General features: G+C 39.6%; 2 protein-coding genes across 2 annotated transcripts in view; both read left to right on the top strand.

Annotated features, from left to right (window-relative positions):
• The window catches only part of lhx6a (LIM homeobox 6a), a 243623-nt gene that overhangs the window by 65546 nt on the left and 161313 nt on the right, over positions 1-16764 (top strand). The gene's annotated exons all lie outside the window — the stretch shown is intronic.
• LOC138625812 (keratin, type I cytoskeletal 18) lies at positions 1250-10312 on the top strand. The gene is made up of 10 exons (XM_069706991.1): positions 1250-1318; positions 2892-3164; positions 3274-3399; positions 3895-3977; positions 4519-4675; positions 6041-6205; positions 6313-6438; positions 7418-7635; positions 8774-8802; positions 9699-10312. The coding sequence occupies exons 2-10, from the start codon at positions 2901-2903 to the stop codon at positions 9812-9814; spliced, it is 1284 nt and encodes a 427-aa protein (XP_069563092.1). The 5' UTR covers positions 1250-1318; positions 2892-2900; the 3' UTR covers positions 9815-10312.

The raw sequence follows: 16764 nt of genomic DNA, 5'->3' as shown, positions 1-16764 counted from the left end.
TCTTTCTCTGGCTAACTTGTTGAATATTTTATCTCCAACAGGTCGGAGGAGGGTCAGGTTACAGCAAGATGGGGGACCGCAGGACAGGAGGGATCCAGAGAAGTGCGGGCGAGGCTCTGTACACACCTTGCTGCTCACAGTAAAGGGATGGCAAGAATAACGAGACATTTAATAGCACAGATACGAGAGGGCATGCATTATTGGGATCGGTGATGCTACAAGGTGAACGCTAAACACTGACAGGAGCTGGGCATTAGAATTCAAAACAAAATATTTGCTGAGGGGATTATTTTGGCATGAAAGCACTAATAAATATATCTTTAATAGTTGAAGCTGCACTAATGTTTATTTTGACAATATGTCTAATGTGAAAGGCATCTGTCAAAGTGATGACAGAGAATCGTCACAGATTTATGGTTGACCTGTTGTGGTTCCGTCTCACTGCTGACAACAGGCTGGCAGAGTCGGTGGCTGGGAAACACAGTGGATCATCTGGCAGCTAAATTATATTTCCCTCCAAAGAGACCAAAAATAAAGCTGAAAGGAGAGTGAATATCGGACTTACAAGTGGCCAGAGATGCAACTCCAAACGAGTCCTAATAATGCTGCATATCTGCAGCTGTGTATAAATAAGCAAAACACGCTGGCGTGTTCACACTATCAACTTTATAAAGTGATGTGATGTGTTCTGTTTAACTTTCCCGTCTGTTAAGAAATGAATCTCCCATATTGTTACTTTACTCGATTTTTTTTTTTTTTAACTTCACTTGGCAGAGTGATTGATGATGAGAGTGTGATGCTACTTTATTAATTAAAGCTGAGTTAAAGACATCACAACTAAGAAGTGGAAACTATTTGCACACAGGCAGTTTCTGGATTTTAATGATTTTCAATAAGGTAGAAGGAGTCCATGTATTCTTGGAAACCTTTAAGGAAATGTATCAGACGTGAATTTTTATTTGAAGAAGAGTGTTTAGATGTCTTAAGTCAAGCTTGAAAAACATTTTTGATCAAACAAAAATGTCTCTCGGCTGAGCTGATCCTTGTGGAGGTGCACATCATGTAACTACCTTCCTATGAAAAATGTACAAAGTGAGCATCGACTATGTCAGCAAAGCATCATATTTCACATGACATGAGAAGTTATGTTAATTAGACTCTACACACCTTTCTCAGGAACTTCCGGTATAGTAAACACACCTCCTGTTGTGAGTTAGCTCCTCCCACGTCATGTACACCTGCATATAAGCATGTATCAGCAGCAGAGTCTCCTGCATTCCTCTGGATTCCACCTTGATTCCATCTGAAGAAACTCCTGGTAAGAAGAATATTTTCTTTCTTTTTTTTTTTTAAAGCAAAAAAGATTCTTCAAGTTCTTTTGTCAAGTTTAATGGCTGGGGTTATGGAAAAAAACAAAAACAATGCACTGATCTAAAATAAAATTATAATTGGAATAAAAAGTTGCTACAAACTTCCCCAAGTGAGCAAATCGTATTTTTCTGCTCACTTTCATTTAGAGTTGTCAACGTAACTATTTGTCCGACGACAGCGGGATGATCTCAAATAATTCAATGGCAGTCCTTTTCCTGCTGAACAAAGTGTCTCCTTGTGTCACCGGAATTCGCTCGGAATATTTTCTAGATCATTTTCCCAAGCTCTATCTTTCATCTGAACAAGGACTGCCTGTCTCCTGCTGGCTCCTTTGTAGTGTTGTGGGAACGGTGTTGCGAGGATCAAGTGACAGAAAGACAGAGAGGTTCCGTTGACTTACTGAAATCCTGCACACCAAAGCAAGCATGCGCTAAACATGCACGCACGCACGCACACACACACACACACACACACACACACACACACACACACACACACACACACACACACACACACACACACACACACACACACACACACACACACACACACACACACACACACACAGGGACAAAGCTGCCCTGTCTTACACTGTGTTTGACATCCAAACAACAACTAGTTTTACTTGATGTCCAGAAGGTAATGTGAACACCTGTTAAACTTAATATCAGCTCAAATTTGTTTTTAAAAGAGGAAAGAAAATAAAGTAAGGAGTATTTATGCAAAGTGACCTTACTGAAACATGTTCTTTGCATATTAACTTCACATAAATATAAACCAATATTTTAGATATTTAATACAGTTGTAATTATTCTTTGTTTATAAATGTTATCACCAGTAATCTTCTTTTCTGTTCGTTTCTGTTTTTATGAATCCACCATTGGTCTCTTCTTGAATATGAAATCTTATTTTCATAGTAAAAGACTTCATGAGTGTGTCCTCAGTCTCAGTGAGAGGCTCTTCTTCGCTGTGGTCATTTACATCTTGATTTTATGCTGACTTGAGTTTAAGCAGAGTTTGCAAAGAACTGAGAATGACAGGCAGAAGTGGCTCTGACCATAAAGTCCGTCATCTCATCGATGCAGATGGTTGGTTTGAGTAGGCACTAGCTAGCCGTGCATACACTCATTCAAAGACTCCTTTAATCATTTTCAGTGGGCGATCAGCAGTCTTTAGTATAAGACCCTACTTGTATTTCTATTCAAGTCTGATCAAACACTAGAATAAAGCACATTTGCTTAAGGGCCACAAAAGAGCTTTTCTACAACCAGACCTCATGTAACAGTAGCTTTAAATGACTTCTAAAGGTCACACAGTCTGGCTTTCGAGGTTATCTATTTTCGTTATGACGTTTGTTTGTAATTTAAGCATCATCCTCTCTCTTCATGAACATGAACAGGTAAGACATGTCAAAGATGTAACGCCAGTTATTGTGCTCTTGTTCTTGATTCTTGCCTCCATCTTTAGGGTGAGTTCAAAAACATGTCTTTATTCCAAGTTTCTTTGTGTCCACCTCACAGCCGCCCATCATGGCCTCCAGTATCTCAGTGAGAAGTTACTCTATGAGCCGTCAGCCTTCCTTCTCCAGTCGTTCTCTAATGGACACCAGTCGAGCTCGAACCCGGGCTTCTGTCTCTTTCTCCGCCGCCAGCCCACTGACCCGTTCGGCTTCTATCAGCCAGGATCTCAATGGGCCACTCAGCCTTCAACTCAACGGACTGCACGGCAACAGCACCAACGACAAGGAAGCTATGCAGAGTCTCAACAGCCGTCTGGCCAACTACCTGGACAAGGTCTGATTCATGACTTAGTGCTGCACTGCTTGGTCAGCAGCCCAGGAAATAACAGAACACTAAGCTGAAATGCTTTGCTCATTAAACTCCTTCTCTCCATCTCCTCCAGGTGCGTACTCTGGAGCGCTCCAATGCCGACCTGGAGATGAAGATTAAGCAGCTGATGCTCGACCGCATTCCCAAAGGTCATGACCTTGATTCCATGATGGCCCAGGCTCACGCTGTTGAGCAAGAGGTAAGCATGAAGACACACAGACTTCAACAGCCTGAGGGCGAGGTCTGAGCTCATCAATAAACAGAGCTCAAGGTTATGATGGCTTTGATTATTGTGCATGGAAAAAACAACTATGCAAAGGGCAGGATGTCTTTTAGCACAAGCTGCGTCAGTAGATTCATCAAGGGCAGAATTTGACCTATATTTGATGTTTGAGTTAACTTGAACCACAGAAGAAGTTAATGATTATTTTTCCTTTTTTAAAACACGATTTAGTTACAGTTTAATGAAACTGGAATGTGTCTTCTTATTGGAAAATAAAAGAATTGTAGGGCAAAGGACACATGACACATGCTTTCACAGTGTTACTGTTAGTTACCACAAACTGTTTGATCACATGAACAGAAAAAAATAAAGCATCACATAAAGAACAATATATTAATTAAGATGTGAACATAGACTTTAATAAGGGATGTTGGAAATGTGTTATAATTAAACCATGTCAATATTTGTCAGGTGAGGAAGAAGACCTTGGAAAATGCTCGTCTCATGTTGGAGATCGATAATGCCAAACTGGCTGCCGATGACTTCAGAATCAAGTGAGTGATTAATGATTACACTGACCTTTGGTCTTGGTTTTTACCACATCTGCTTCCTGCTGTAGTGGCTGCTTTGCACATTTGTAATATCTGTCTGGCTGTATAGCATTGCAGCACCAAATTCAAATTTAATTATCAAGTATTCGTCACATTTTAGTGATATTTTATTGTCTCGAGATCCTTACTGTTAAAATAATTAATGCAAATTCTGCTTTTTATTTGAAATATTTGGTATCCCTTTGAGTTTTGGCTTTCTGCTGTTGCAATTATTGGTTTCCAGCTCTTTTCTGTCCTTTTTTAAAAGGTATCTTGACTGTACAGACTTTATTGACAGACAAATATTATACAAAGAGAAAACATGACCAGAACTACAGTAAAGGAAATGTTTCTTTTCTTTCATAAATCAATGTTTCATTTCCTTATGCCAGGCATATAGTATCAGAGCAAGGCCATTTCTATTCCAATTAAAAGAGAGCATTATGTCTGCAGAGGTAAACCATTCCTGTAATATGTACTGTTTCTCTTTACTGAACTTTCCCAGGTGGGAGACTGAGCTGGTGATGTGTCAGTCTGTGGAGAGAGACTGTGTTGCTCTGAAAAAGGCCAAGACCGACCATGAGCAGATCATCGCCTCTTTGAGGGGAGACTTGGACAGCCTGAAAGAAGAGCTTTACTTCCTCAAGAAAAACCACGGGGAGGTACGTCTTGTTTGTCACCTCTATCTCTTTATCTTTTCCTTTAAAGCACCCACATTTCTTTCACCTCTCTGTTTTACAGCATATTCAGTACTTGACATTTGTGTAGTCTCGTTTTCTCCCTCTTGTTCTTTAAACTGTCCTCACAAACAGCAGGTGCTTTGATATCGGCTTGACCCAGTTTGGAAGACTCAGTGGGGTTGTTTTAGAGCCAAAGCAGACAGAAAAGGTTGTGTAGGGGAGGGGAAGCACAGAGAGAGGCGGTCATCTGGTTACTAGAGACAAAATGAGCCGGTAGATCTGGTTGCTGCTCTTTCTGTCCAATCAGCTGATCCGAAGCGTCCTCTGAGGGAAAGATAAAGTTAGGCAAACTTACCCCCTCACAATAAAGGAAGGACTTATCTCCTTCTTCCTGAAACAAGTCTGCCGCTTTTAGTACACTGGAATATTGTGGTGCAAAGCAATATGTGTAGTCTAAGTGTTTGTACAATAGATTTAGTGCCAGACAGATGAGGCTTTAAAATCCAAATTTAACACTGAAACCATGACCTACTGCAGATATTGTGAATGAGTTTGACTGTGTGAGATAGCCTTATTTTGTTTTTGTGATTCTTGGAATACATCAACAAGTATATCTCTTATGTATTCTTATTCTTATACTTTTTTTTTACCACTATGTAAAAATTTAGATCCTGTCGTCTTTGTGGAAAGTGTTGAGATGGTTGTTTAGCTTCTTAAACAGACTCCTGTGGACTGTATGTGGCTCTTTGTCTGCTGTCGGCTCTGGAATCTATGTCAGCCCTTTTAAATTAAATATATAGACATTTTCCACCACTAACACAAATAAACAGCATCTCTCAGGGTTACCTGGGAAACTGGATCCCACAAGTGTTCCATCATTCTTCGCTTTGCTAAGAGGCATTCAAAAAATGTGCCCAAAATAAAAAACGTTATTATCCAACAAAGGCTGGAAAATATATATGAACACATTCCAAGAGAATTAAATAACAGACCACATTAAAGGTAACTGCATGTAGCAAAACACAATGTTATAAAGAGGAGAGACTGACAGAGATCCACCAAGCATGCATGAGCAGGAGTGTGGCGGGTGCGAGTTGAAAGGCCATCAGTAAGATGAGCTCCGTGCTATCAAGTATTGATGAAGAACATCTAAATAATGAAAATTCCATCGCATCCTCTCTGCCACCCCGCGGTGTAGGATTCACTAAACAGTTTGTAGTTCCATATGTTGCCTGTTTGCACAGGTGTTAAACACAATACCACTTTTAGTCAAGTTTATTTAGATGCCACATCGTTGGAAATGCAGCTATAATTATTTTATCAACATAATTACATTTATGCCTGCAGGAACTTGAGCAGATGAAGTCTCGTATTGCCAGAGACGAGGTTAATGTGGAAGTGGACTCTGCCACCGGGCCGGAGCTGGGCACCATTCTGTCCGAGTTGCGCTCCCAGTACGAAGGGATTGTCAAGAAGAACAAGGAGCAGGCGGAGCATTGGTACCGCAAGAAGGTGTGGGGGAGAAATATTTTGTCAGATTCACTCTTGTCAATTGATTTACATGGCCTAGACAAAAAAAAGTCATAAAAATTAATTATGTCATTTTGCAACTTGTCCAGCTGGAGATGGTGCAGAATGAGGTGAAGGAGAGCAATGAGGCTCTGAGAGAAGCCCAGGGAGAGCTGATTGAGAGGCAGCGCTTCCTGCAGACCCTGGAGGTGGAGCTGGAGAGTCTGCACAAACAGGTGAGCTGCGACGTCTGAGATAAAGGAAGTTGCATGAAATGGTATAACGCCTTACTGTTTGTTGAAAGTGAGTTTTCTTAGGGAATTAGGAAACTCAAGTTTGTGGTGTTAGGGGAAACTCCTGTCTCTCCTTTTCTAGAGTCACAAGTCTGACATGTTTGTATTTTAGTTTAAAAAAACAAACAAACCTGCAAATCCAATTTCTACACCGAGTTGTTCAAACAAAATCTAATGCACATAAAGCTGTTCAAACACCACAGACATTATTCTAAAATTCTGGTTATGAGTCTTAACTTTTCACAAAGCCACAATGAATTATGGTATTTATTTTCATAAGGGATTTGTCGAGTAACAACAAAGATAATCCTAATAGAAATTCAGACTCGGTCACATTTAGATCCTTTCTTGCACATATCAATGTTACTGAATCGAATCGTCTGGGAAACATGTTTTTGTTTTTCTTTCTTATAATCCTGGGTTGACAGTAAACGCATTCTCCCACATTGATAAGTCGTGCAAGGACATAGGGGATTCAGTTGCTAAATCGTTATGGGGGTGATTTTCAGTGGTGAGATTGGGTAATTGTGTCGAATGTTTGCATTGGGTGCCAAGGCCTTTTCAGTTCACAGGTATTTGTTAATAATGGTTTGGGAAGCAATTTCAGCATCAGGAAGCATTCTCGAGGTTTGATGTCCATTGGCAAACACCTTCTGAGGAAATGGGAGGAGGTTGAAGAGCCAAAACTTCCATAACCAGCCAACCTAAAGCATCATATTACAGAACACTGGTTACAATGCAATCAGGACAGCACAGTCAATGTGATGAGGGGAATCACAGTCCCTTATTGTGTCTGAGGTAGCCAGTCCTGTAACTTGCTACTGATATCATGATTAAAAGGAATATATATGGTAATGTTAGACCCAGAAATTCAGATGTAAGGCAGGTCTTCTTTGTTATTTTTTCCCTTTTCTCTCCTCAGATAGCAGCTCTGGAGGGTAATCTGGGTGAGACGGGTCAGAAGTATTCTGGTGAGATGGAGCGGCTGCAGGTCACCCTGAGCCAAATGGAGGATGACCTCTCCCAGCTCCGGCTGGACATGCAGCGCACCAAGACCGACTATGAGCAGCTACTCCGCATCAAGCAGAACCTGGAAATGGAGATTGCTACCTACAGGCGCCTGCTGGAGGGAGAAGAAACGTGAGCTCTGCGATAATAATAAAGCTTTTAATGCAAGGATCAGAGAGGAATTATTGTTGATTACAACTTTTGTCTTGTAGTTTCAGCTGTTCCTGTAAGTAATAATACATTTGTATACCTTCTTCCGGTGTGGTAACACAACAACATTATGAAAGAGTCAGACAGGTCAATTAAAGATTTTTAAACAACCTATCAGGTGAGCCAAACTCATGTAGAAGAGATAACAAAGGCAAATGGTAAAATACCTAAACTGCCACAATTTACAGTCCGACTTGTTAGTTCAATTTTAGCCTGCTTGTGCACATTGTTTTTTTCCCCCTGTGGATTATTACCAAATTTATGATTGGTCGCTTTCAGTATCACTGAATAAAGTTTAGACAACTGTTTGATTTATAAATCCCTATATGGTCATCTTACTGACCATGTTTCTTTGCCAATTGCCATGGCTGAGACAAACTTGTTATTGTAACAACTGAAAATGAAAGCCAACAATACAACATATGAAACTTCACAACAAATACATCTAAAGAAGAACACACAATTTGTAATAAATTGCACTTTTATTTAAAGGTTTGAGCTTGTTTAGTATGAACATTCATCTGTCCTTGCTAAAACTGGACTGATGTATGTCATTTTACTGGTTTACATCAGTCCAGTGTTACAAGGGATTTTGTGCATTCATATCAAAATGTGATGATAAGAAAGTAGTAATAAGTATGCCTGTCACTTCTTAAAGCTATCAACATTTAGGGAAATATGCTTTCTTACCAAGAGTTTGATTATACAATCACTACCACTCTTGTATCAGCTTGATAAAGAGGAAGTTGATTCACATTCTTAACATAAAGACTTTAAGCAGGAGGAACCAGCTAACCTGACTTTGTATGAAGATAACACAACCCCATAAAACACAACTTCTTAGTTTTACATTTTGGATCTGAACCAAATATGATACACTGTGCTAACCGATGAGCGGTTGTGTAGAGGTTGTGGTAGGCAGATTTGTTTACCTGTCGAATCAAGCTCACCGTGTTAATTTCCTCTCGTCTAGCTTCTGCAGGAAAGTAAATTAGCATATGCCTGAAAAGTTCAAAGAATTACTTTAAATATGTTGATCTTATTTTCTTTCTTCTTTCAGAGTGAAAGAGGTTCCTGTTCCTATTAAAAGTGAGTCCTCAAATTCAATTTCTAACTGATAAAAGATAGTCAGTGCATGTATGTCAGAACAAAAGAACGACATCCTTGTACAGCGATGCAGTAGAGTAAATACCACAGCAATAACCGGTCATTTATTTTAAATGTATCCTATCACAACGTAATGGAAACATCAGGGAGGTAAAGAGTGACTATGGCTGAAATGATAAGTCAAGCAAATTGTTCACAAATGTTTGTATTTAACAGCTGTGCATAAAAGCCAAACTTTATTGAGATTAAGGTGTGAATTGGACTCAGCGTTGTAGTGAGACAAACAGGCAGACATATATTCTTTGACACGCCCATGAGGCCCAGGACTAATTATAGTTTTATGAAATTCCAAACAATGTAAACACCACAAACAGCTCAGCTCCTATAGCAACTAATGTGTGTGAAAACATTTCTTCAAGCTGGGTCTTTATTCGACTGACTCACGCTGCTGGATTAACAGATGATTTGAAAATGTTCAACTTTTGTCTCACGACATTTGAAGACAAAGGACACCACAGAATCGAAGACTGTGATGTATTTAAGGAAAGTGGAATAGTTAAAGCTCTTCTTGTAAACTAGGCATTTTAGTAAGCGTTAGACTTTACTGGAGTTCTTCTTATTTCTTACCAACATACTCTTCTTCTCATGTTGTAAATAAATGTTTAACTGTGTCTCTTCTAATCCTGCTATTTTATTTCAACTGATATCATGTCACTTAAAATCATCACATCTCTTTTCTTTCCTTTATTCAGTTTACTTGTTTATTTGAATTTCATCTTACAGTACGCCATTTTATTTCATCACAACTTTCTCATTTAGATTAAACTCCAATTGTCCTTAATTTCGCTCATCCAATCCCGTCTCTTTTCTCTGTGCAGAGGAGCATGATGTCCGCACCAGGAAGATCGTGAAGGTGGTGACTCAGACAATGGTCAACGGCAAAGTGGTGGATGAATCCAGTGAGGTGGAGCAGATTGAGGAGACCAAGAAATAGAACAAAACATATAGTCGAAGAATTTTGACAGTGTTTTCCAAAATAAAAGGAATGAAAGGGGGTGGGGGAACACGAGAAACATTTATATCAGAATATTACCTGACAATTGTGGCTATGGAGAATCCCCAGTGTTCAATTTGACAAGAAAAACATGTTTTAAATGGGGAAGTTTTGGGGCATTACTTGACTATCAATGTGGTTTTAAAGAAATGTTTCGCAGCATTGGCTCATCAATGACACTTTGAAAAATTATACAACTAACAAATATATCCTGTACTGCATGTGTTTATGAATTTCAGCTAGATATGTGTGAGAGGAACCGACTAACTATATCTTCATACTATTTCATCATAAAAGGTTGTGTAGTTAAACAAGATATTTATTTCCTAGTGTGGTAAAGTTTACTTCAGTAAATGTCATAAATCATGCCTTTACTTCTTTTACAATTCATTTAATATTTGCTGTTTTTTGTTTGTACTCTGAATAAAAAGTTCCATTACTCCATGACTTGTTTCTTATTCCTGTGGCACTCGGGACATGTATGTTCTGGCTTTTGGTCTGAACAAATGGCAGGATGCAGTGTCTCAGTGGACTCGTCCTAATGGCTCTGTGAGGCATTACTCAGGCACAGGAGGTGCTTTGAGCTAAATGCTAACATCAGCATTCTAACATGCTGACAATGACTATGCTAACATGTTGAGTTTTTGCAGGTATGTTAATCATGGTCGCCACAGGATAGCGTGGTAGCATGCTAACATTTGGTAATTGGCACTAAATACAAAGTATAGTGAAGGGTGACGAGAGACCGCTATGTCATAAACCAGTATTTGGTGCTAAATGAAAAGTTAAAAGTGCTGTATGTAAGATTTTTCATTTCAAAAATGAACTAAATTATCAACAGAATTTGAAGGAATAACGGCTTTAATTGCCTTATCAAAGACCTTTATGTGTTGTGATCTCCACTGAAGTTGGCTTGCTAAACTGGGACACCCAGACCATCCCGTTGCGTAATACAACTCCGCCCCTTAATAGGCGATAGTGAGTCATTACTCCTGCCAACATCAGAGGAAGAAGAAATGGCAAATTTTAAACTCTTGTAGCGAAACCTCTTGGAAGTATCCTTCTCAAAGTGCCAGAACCACATGTCCTCCCCAGTTATCTCCTTTGACCCTGGATGTAGCTCTCCCGATTCTCAACCCCCACGTTGTGATGTAACGTGAACTTTTGTTAAACTGCTCTGGCCCTTCTTTATTACCCCCTTTTACCTCATAAAAACCCATACCTTCTGCCACAAGTGACGATATCCACACCCTTTTTGGTGTATAAAACCTGTCATTTTGGAGACCACATCCTGCCAGCCAAAAACCACAGGATATCCCTTTTAATCCCCTTTTGGGTCACAATGGCTCCAATACATCAACTCCAAAGTTGATACTCTCCAGACACCAGATGACCTCCAGTATTGACCATCTCGAAGATCCACGTCTCCCTCATGTGGTCATAGGTCACCAAAAAACTCACGAACTATAAGAACAAAACATGGACGTTGTGATTCCTAACTATACACCCTGCTATAATGTGCTCTGATGATTCTGCTAACAGTGTGACATTGATAGAAAGTGTTCTGTATCACAAACTATAACTTTACGTGAATATGCGGACACTCTCTCTTTACTCCTCTATGTCTCTCACCCCTCTCTCTCACTCTTCTCCGCCCTCCTTCACCTCTCTATCTGAGTAATTAAGGAGAATGACCTTATCGTTTAAAATGTGATCTGTGTTGTAATGATATATGTCATCTTACGTTGGTGAAGTGAAATAAGGGACTTCTTTTGTACATAAGTTGAACCAAATCATGCCAAACGTGGGCCTTAAAATAGGGAGACTCCAGCGGATCATTCAGATTCATTTTTTAGTGTGTTTGAGATTCGATTCGTTTTTCTTTTGAACCATTTAGATTCAAGTTAGTTTTCGTTCTTCTTAGAGTTTTCAGTTACTTTTGAGTTTCGTTAGGTTTTGACTTAGTCATTTTTATTTTTGCCTTTTCGTTATGCTTCTAGTGCACATAGTTAATCAAAGTATGTCAGCAACTTTGCTGATTACGTACTTAATTCAACCCATTTTGACGAGCCTGTACTACTATCAGTAATTTTGTTAACGCCTGTCTCTGTTTGTCGTCCCCTCTGTTTTCCCCGATCACTCTTTTCCTCATGTTTCCTGTCTTCTCCCCTGTTTGTTTTTGTCTGTCATGTGTTCTATATGTTTTGGTCTGTGTCTGGAGGGTATGGATTCATTCCACTGCCAGTCACCTCCCACTACCACACCTCTTTCAGCTGGCACAGCTCGTTCTCATTCCAGTAATCACCATCTGGCAGTATATGAACCCCGGTCCTGCACTCCACCTGCATCAGTCAGTCCGATCATCTCACCTGGTACCATGTTGCAGTTCAGTAAGTCTGTTTGCTTGTTCTGCAATTCAGGTTCTGATCCCCAGTCTGTCTCCTGCCTCCCGCAGTCCTACCTGTGTGCCAGTCTACCAGACACCCTCACCTGCCTACACGGGTCTCGTTGACTCTCTCCCTTTCCGGGCTAGTAACACTTCGAACACATATTAACATACAAAGTAGTATTACAAAATGAGACCCAAATCTTACATTACACCTTAGGAGAACCGAAGTCAAAACCATTCATTCTGAAGGGGAGATGAATGGCTTCATAAAATGTGATAATACATCTAACACTTGTGATGTCACTAAAAAACTAAAATCTGAATCTCATGGTGGCAACAGAGGGGGAAAAAAAGAGGTCAACAAGATTCATTATCATTCATTTTGCCAATAAATACACAAAAACACAAGGGTTAGTTGTCATTTTTTACAGCAGCCTTTATTTACAGAATTCATTTATGATATGCATTTGAATTGAGCTGAAATAGAGCAAAGGAACTTTAGTTTGACACATTGTATTCACACAAATTTCTTCTTGCCAACTAATTCAACAAGTTGCACTTCATTTTGTCATGCTTTGTTGTTTGATTATCACATAACTTGATTTTCTCTAATGAATCATGTAAATTAAAGTTGTTGGGGAAAATCAAATTAACTAAAATACATGGAGAGTGATACAAGAAGAAAACAGACATTAAAAGAGTTGAAACAGCTGCTTTATAATTAGTGCAGTTGCAGACATGTGAAGACTCCCCACAGTTATTATGTGGGCGGATACCTCTGTTGTTGTTGAGTTTAGCTGTGAAGTAATGTCTCATCAGCTAGAAAATCTCAGACAGCAGTCAGCTTGAGTGTGTTGAGTTTTTATACACACAGGCTAAGCAGTGAGTTGTCCAATTAAGCTTTGAGTGATTTTTAATATTTTTATTTTTTCTTCTCCACTCTGATAATCCCTCAATAAACCCATCCTCCAACCTGAGTAGACACTTTGTCTGTCATGACAAAAAAAACCACTGATCTTTATCAACCCTATAATTTGGAGTGGGGACACCTTACTCCAAAAATCAAAAGCAAAGAGAAAACCAAATGAACTGATGATGAAAGGAATGTCCCAAATTTTACTTTGAAGTATAAAATGCATATTTGTATTATATAACAGCCCACATGAAGGACTCCACTTTAGTTGAGATCAAGTTCACTTTGATGAGAACATCAATTTAATTTAATGGCTTGGAAATTTTCCAGTTATGGCGACATTGATCGCCTGTTTCTAGACTTATCCACGTTAAGACATCACAACAAGAGCCATTCTATTATACAGACCATCTGAGGCAACAACTCTCCACAGTTTCTACCAAGCAGGTTTTTTTCCCCCATTATTTATTTTTTAAACATTTTGTTGTTTGCAGAGAAAATATGACCCAAAAAAAAAAAAATTGACTGCCAAAACATACCACAGCACAATAGCAACAGGCCACCTGAAATCACTCTACGAACATGCAGTCCAGGAGTGTTTTCAAAAATGGGTGGTTTCAAAACGAGATTCTTAAGAGTTCATCAGACTGTTATGGACAGAAAATAGTGCCTTAAACATGAACCCTACTGACTCCAGTCAGAGCCTCAGGTTCAGCCATCATGAGCCCCTTGTGCCACTGAAAACGTGACAAAGGCCTGTTTACACAGCAGTCAGACAGATTTGTCAAGACCTCCCGGCAGATTCTCCATCGGACAGCTCAAAGTCGTAAAACGACAGACAGAAAGTCTGATGAGCCAAACAGCGACATGTCTAACACTGGTGCCACATGATCATAACAGAAATTTAACTAGTATACAGCAGCACTTAGTGCATCCGGAAAGTATTCACAGCGCTTCACTTTTTCCACATTTTGTTATGTTACAGCCTTACTCCAAAATGGATTAAATAATTTTTTCCCTCAAAATTCTACACACAATACCCCATAATGACAAAGTGAAAAAAGTTTGTTTAAATTTTTTGCAAATCTATGAAAAATAAAGAACGAAAATATAAACAAATTTTTTTTTTCCCCCGAGCCATTTTGAGGTCTCTCCAGAGATGTTCAATCGGGTTCAAGTCTGGGCTCTGCCTGGGCCTCTCAAAGGCATTCACAGAGTTGTCCCGAAGCCACTCCTTTGTTATCTTGGCTGTGTCCTTCAGGTCGTTGTCCTGTTGGAAGATGAACCTTCGCCCCAGTCTGAGGTCCAGAGATCTCTGGAGAAGGTTTTCATCAACGATATCTCTGTACATTACTGTATTCATCTTTCCCTCGAACCCGACTAGTCTCCTAGTTCCTGCCACTGAAAAACATCCCCACAGCATGATGCTGCCACCACCATGCTTCAGTGTAGGGATGGTATTGGCCAGGTGATGAGCTTTGGCATTCAGGCCAAAGAGTTCAATCTTTGTTTCATCAGACCAGAGAATTTTGTTTCTCATGGTCTGACAAGTCCTTCAGGTGCCTTTTGGTAAACTCCAGGTGGGCTGTCATGTGCCTTTTACTGAGGAGTGGCTTCCGTCTGGCCACTCTACCATACAGGCCTGCTTGGTGGATGCTGCAGAGATGGTTGTCCTTCTGGAAGGTTCTCCTCTCTTCACAGAGCAACGTTGGAGCTCTGCCAGAGTGACCATCGGGTTCTTGGTCACCTCCCTGACTAAGGCCCTTCTCCCCCGATCGCTCAGTTTGGCCGGGCGGCCGACTCTAGGAAGAGTCCTGGTGGTTCCAAACTTCTTCCATTTACGGATGATGGAGGCCACTGTGCTCATTGGGACCTTCAATGCTGCAGACATTTTTTTGTACCCTTCCCCAGATCTGTCCCTGTCTCGGAGGTCTACAGACAATTCTTTGGACTTCATGGCTTGGTTTGTGCTCTGACATGTCAACTGTGGGACCTTATATAGACGGTGTGTGTCTTTCCAAATCATGTCCAATCAACTGAATTTACCAGGTGGACTCCAATCAAGTTGTAGAAACATCTCAAGGATGATCAGTGGAAACAGGATGCACCTGAGATCAATTTTGAGTGTCATGGTAAAGGCTGTGAATACTTATGTACATGTGATTTTTACGTTTTTTATTTTTAATAGATTTGAACAAATTTGAAAAACTTTTTTCACGTTATCATTATGGGGTATTGTGTGTAGAATTTTGAAGAATTTTTTTTTTTTTGGAATAAGGCTGTAACATAACAAAATGTGGAAAAAGTGAAGCACTGTGAATACTTTCCGGATGCACTGTATTAGTTTAAAGTCTTTCACATTTAGCTTTAACTGACTGATGCCTGATATAGAGTCAGAAAATGATGATGGCCTTTGTACCCTCCGGAGACATTCCCTCAAGTGGAAAGAATTGTCTAATGAAAATCCAATGCATGACATACAATCTGTTTTTCTTTCTGTAATTATGATTAAGATATATCAACTATACTGCAGGAAACATATGTCTTCATGTCATCTTTTACCAGGTCCTAAAACTTAACATTTTAATAGAACCTGACGATGATGTGGACATTTTGAACCTCTTGTTTTTCATCTTCATCAACATGCTTTATGAATTTTCCTGCTGTTTATTACAGTGCAAGATACAGATATTCATTCCTAAAGCAAGGAAAACTGCACTGGGAACATACTGAATCATCACATTGTTGAAGAGAAACTATGAAGGCTGAGACAGAATAAAATTCGTATTTACATTTAGAGAGATTGGTACATAACGATGCTGTGGTATAACAGTTAGCTTCTAGGTGTTTATTCCTGGAAGGAACTGCACAAGTTGCATGTATTTGGTAACCCAAGTAAATATTTATCTACAGTGTAAAAAAAAACTTGTCTCCCTGTTGCTGACTAATCTACACGTATCTTCCTTTTACAACCACACAGGAAGACAATTCTAATTACAGTTACGGTACATGTCGGTTTCTCTCCAAAAAAAACCCCCCAAAAAACCCAACTGAAGGACCTGTATGATAAAGTGTGAACCATTTGTTTTCATAAACACGTTTCTCAACAGTTTGCTTAATAAGATATTTTTTAATGTAGTTCGCACAGTACATTACAGGTCAGTGTGTGTCCCAGCTGGTTGCCCAACTTGGATTAGAATATACTGTTGTTGTGTTTGCAGAAGTTATTTCTATCTTTTACACGTCATGTTGATCTTTTTACTGGTTTTTTTCTCCTCCTTATATAAAGACAGAAACCCAGAGAGAGACCGGTACACGCGCAGATATTTGGATTAAGCGGTCTGGTGATTGTTTCAACAACAAGCACACCTCCAGATATTCTCCAAGTACAGACTTTGTGTTTAGGCAGCATTTTAAAGGATCCCTACACAAAACTGAAGTAATTTCATGAGAAATGTCCAAAATTGAAATCTGCTGAACTGGGTCCAGCTTCTGTTATGTGACTGACCAACCATCCCTCTGTTACGCTGCTATGATTTGCATTTTCTAAACTTTCTCTGAGAAATTCCACCTAAATACGACTATGTT

This window comes from Brachyistius frenatus, unplaced genomic scaffold, assembly GCF_029030835.1.
Source record: "Brachyistius frenatus isolate BFR_SWC_R1_liver_20210118 unplaced genomic scaffold, ASM2903083v1 Contig_3, whole genome shotgun sequence".
NCBI classification, from domain to species: domain Eukaryota; kingdom Metazoa; phylum Chordata; class Actinopteri; family Embiotocidae; genus Brachyistius; species Brachyistius frenatus.
This window is presented reverse-complemented; position numbering and strand designations above follow the sequence as displayed.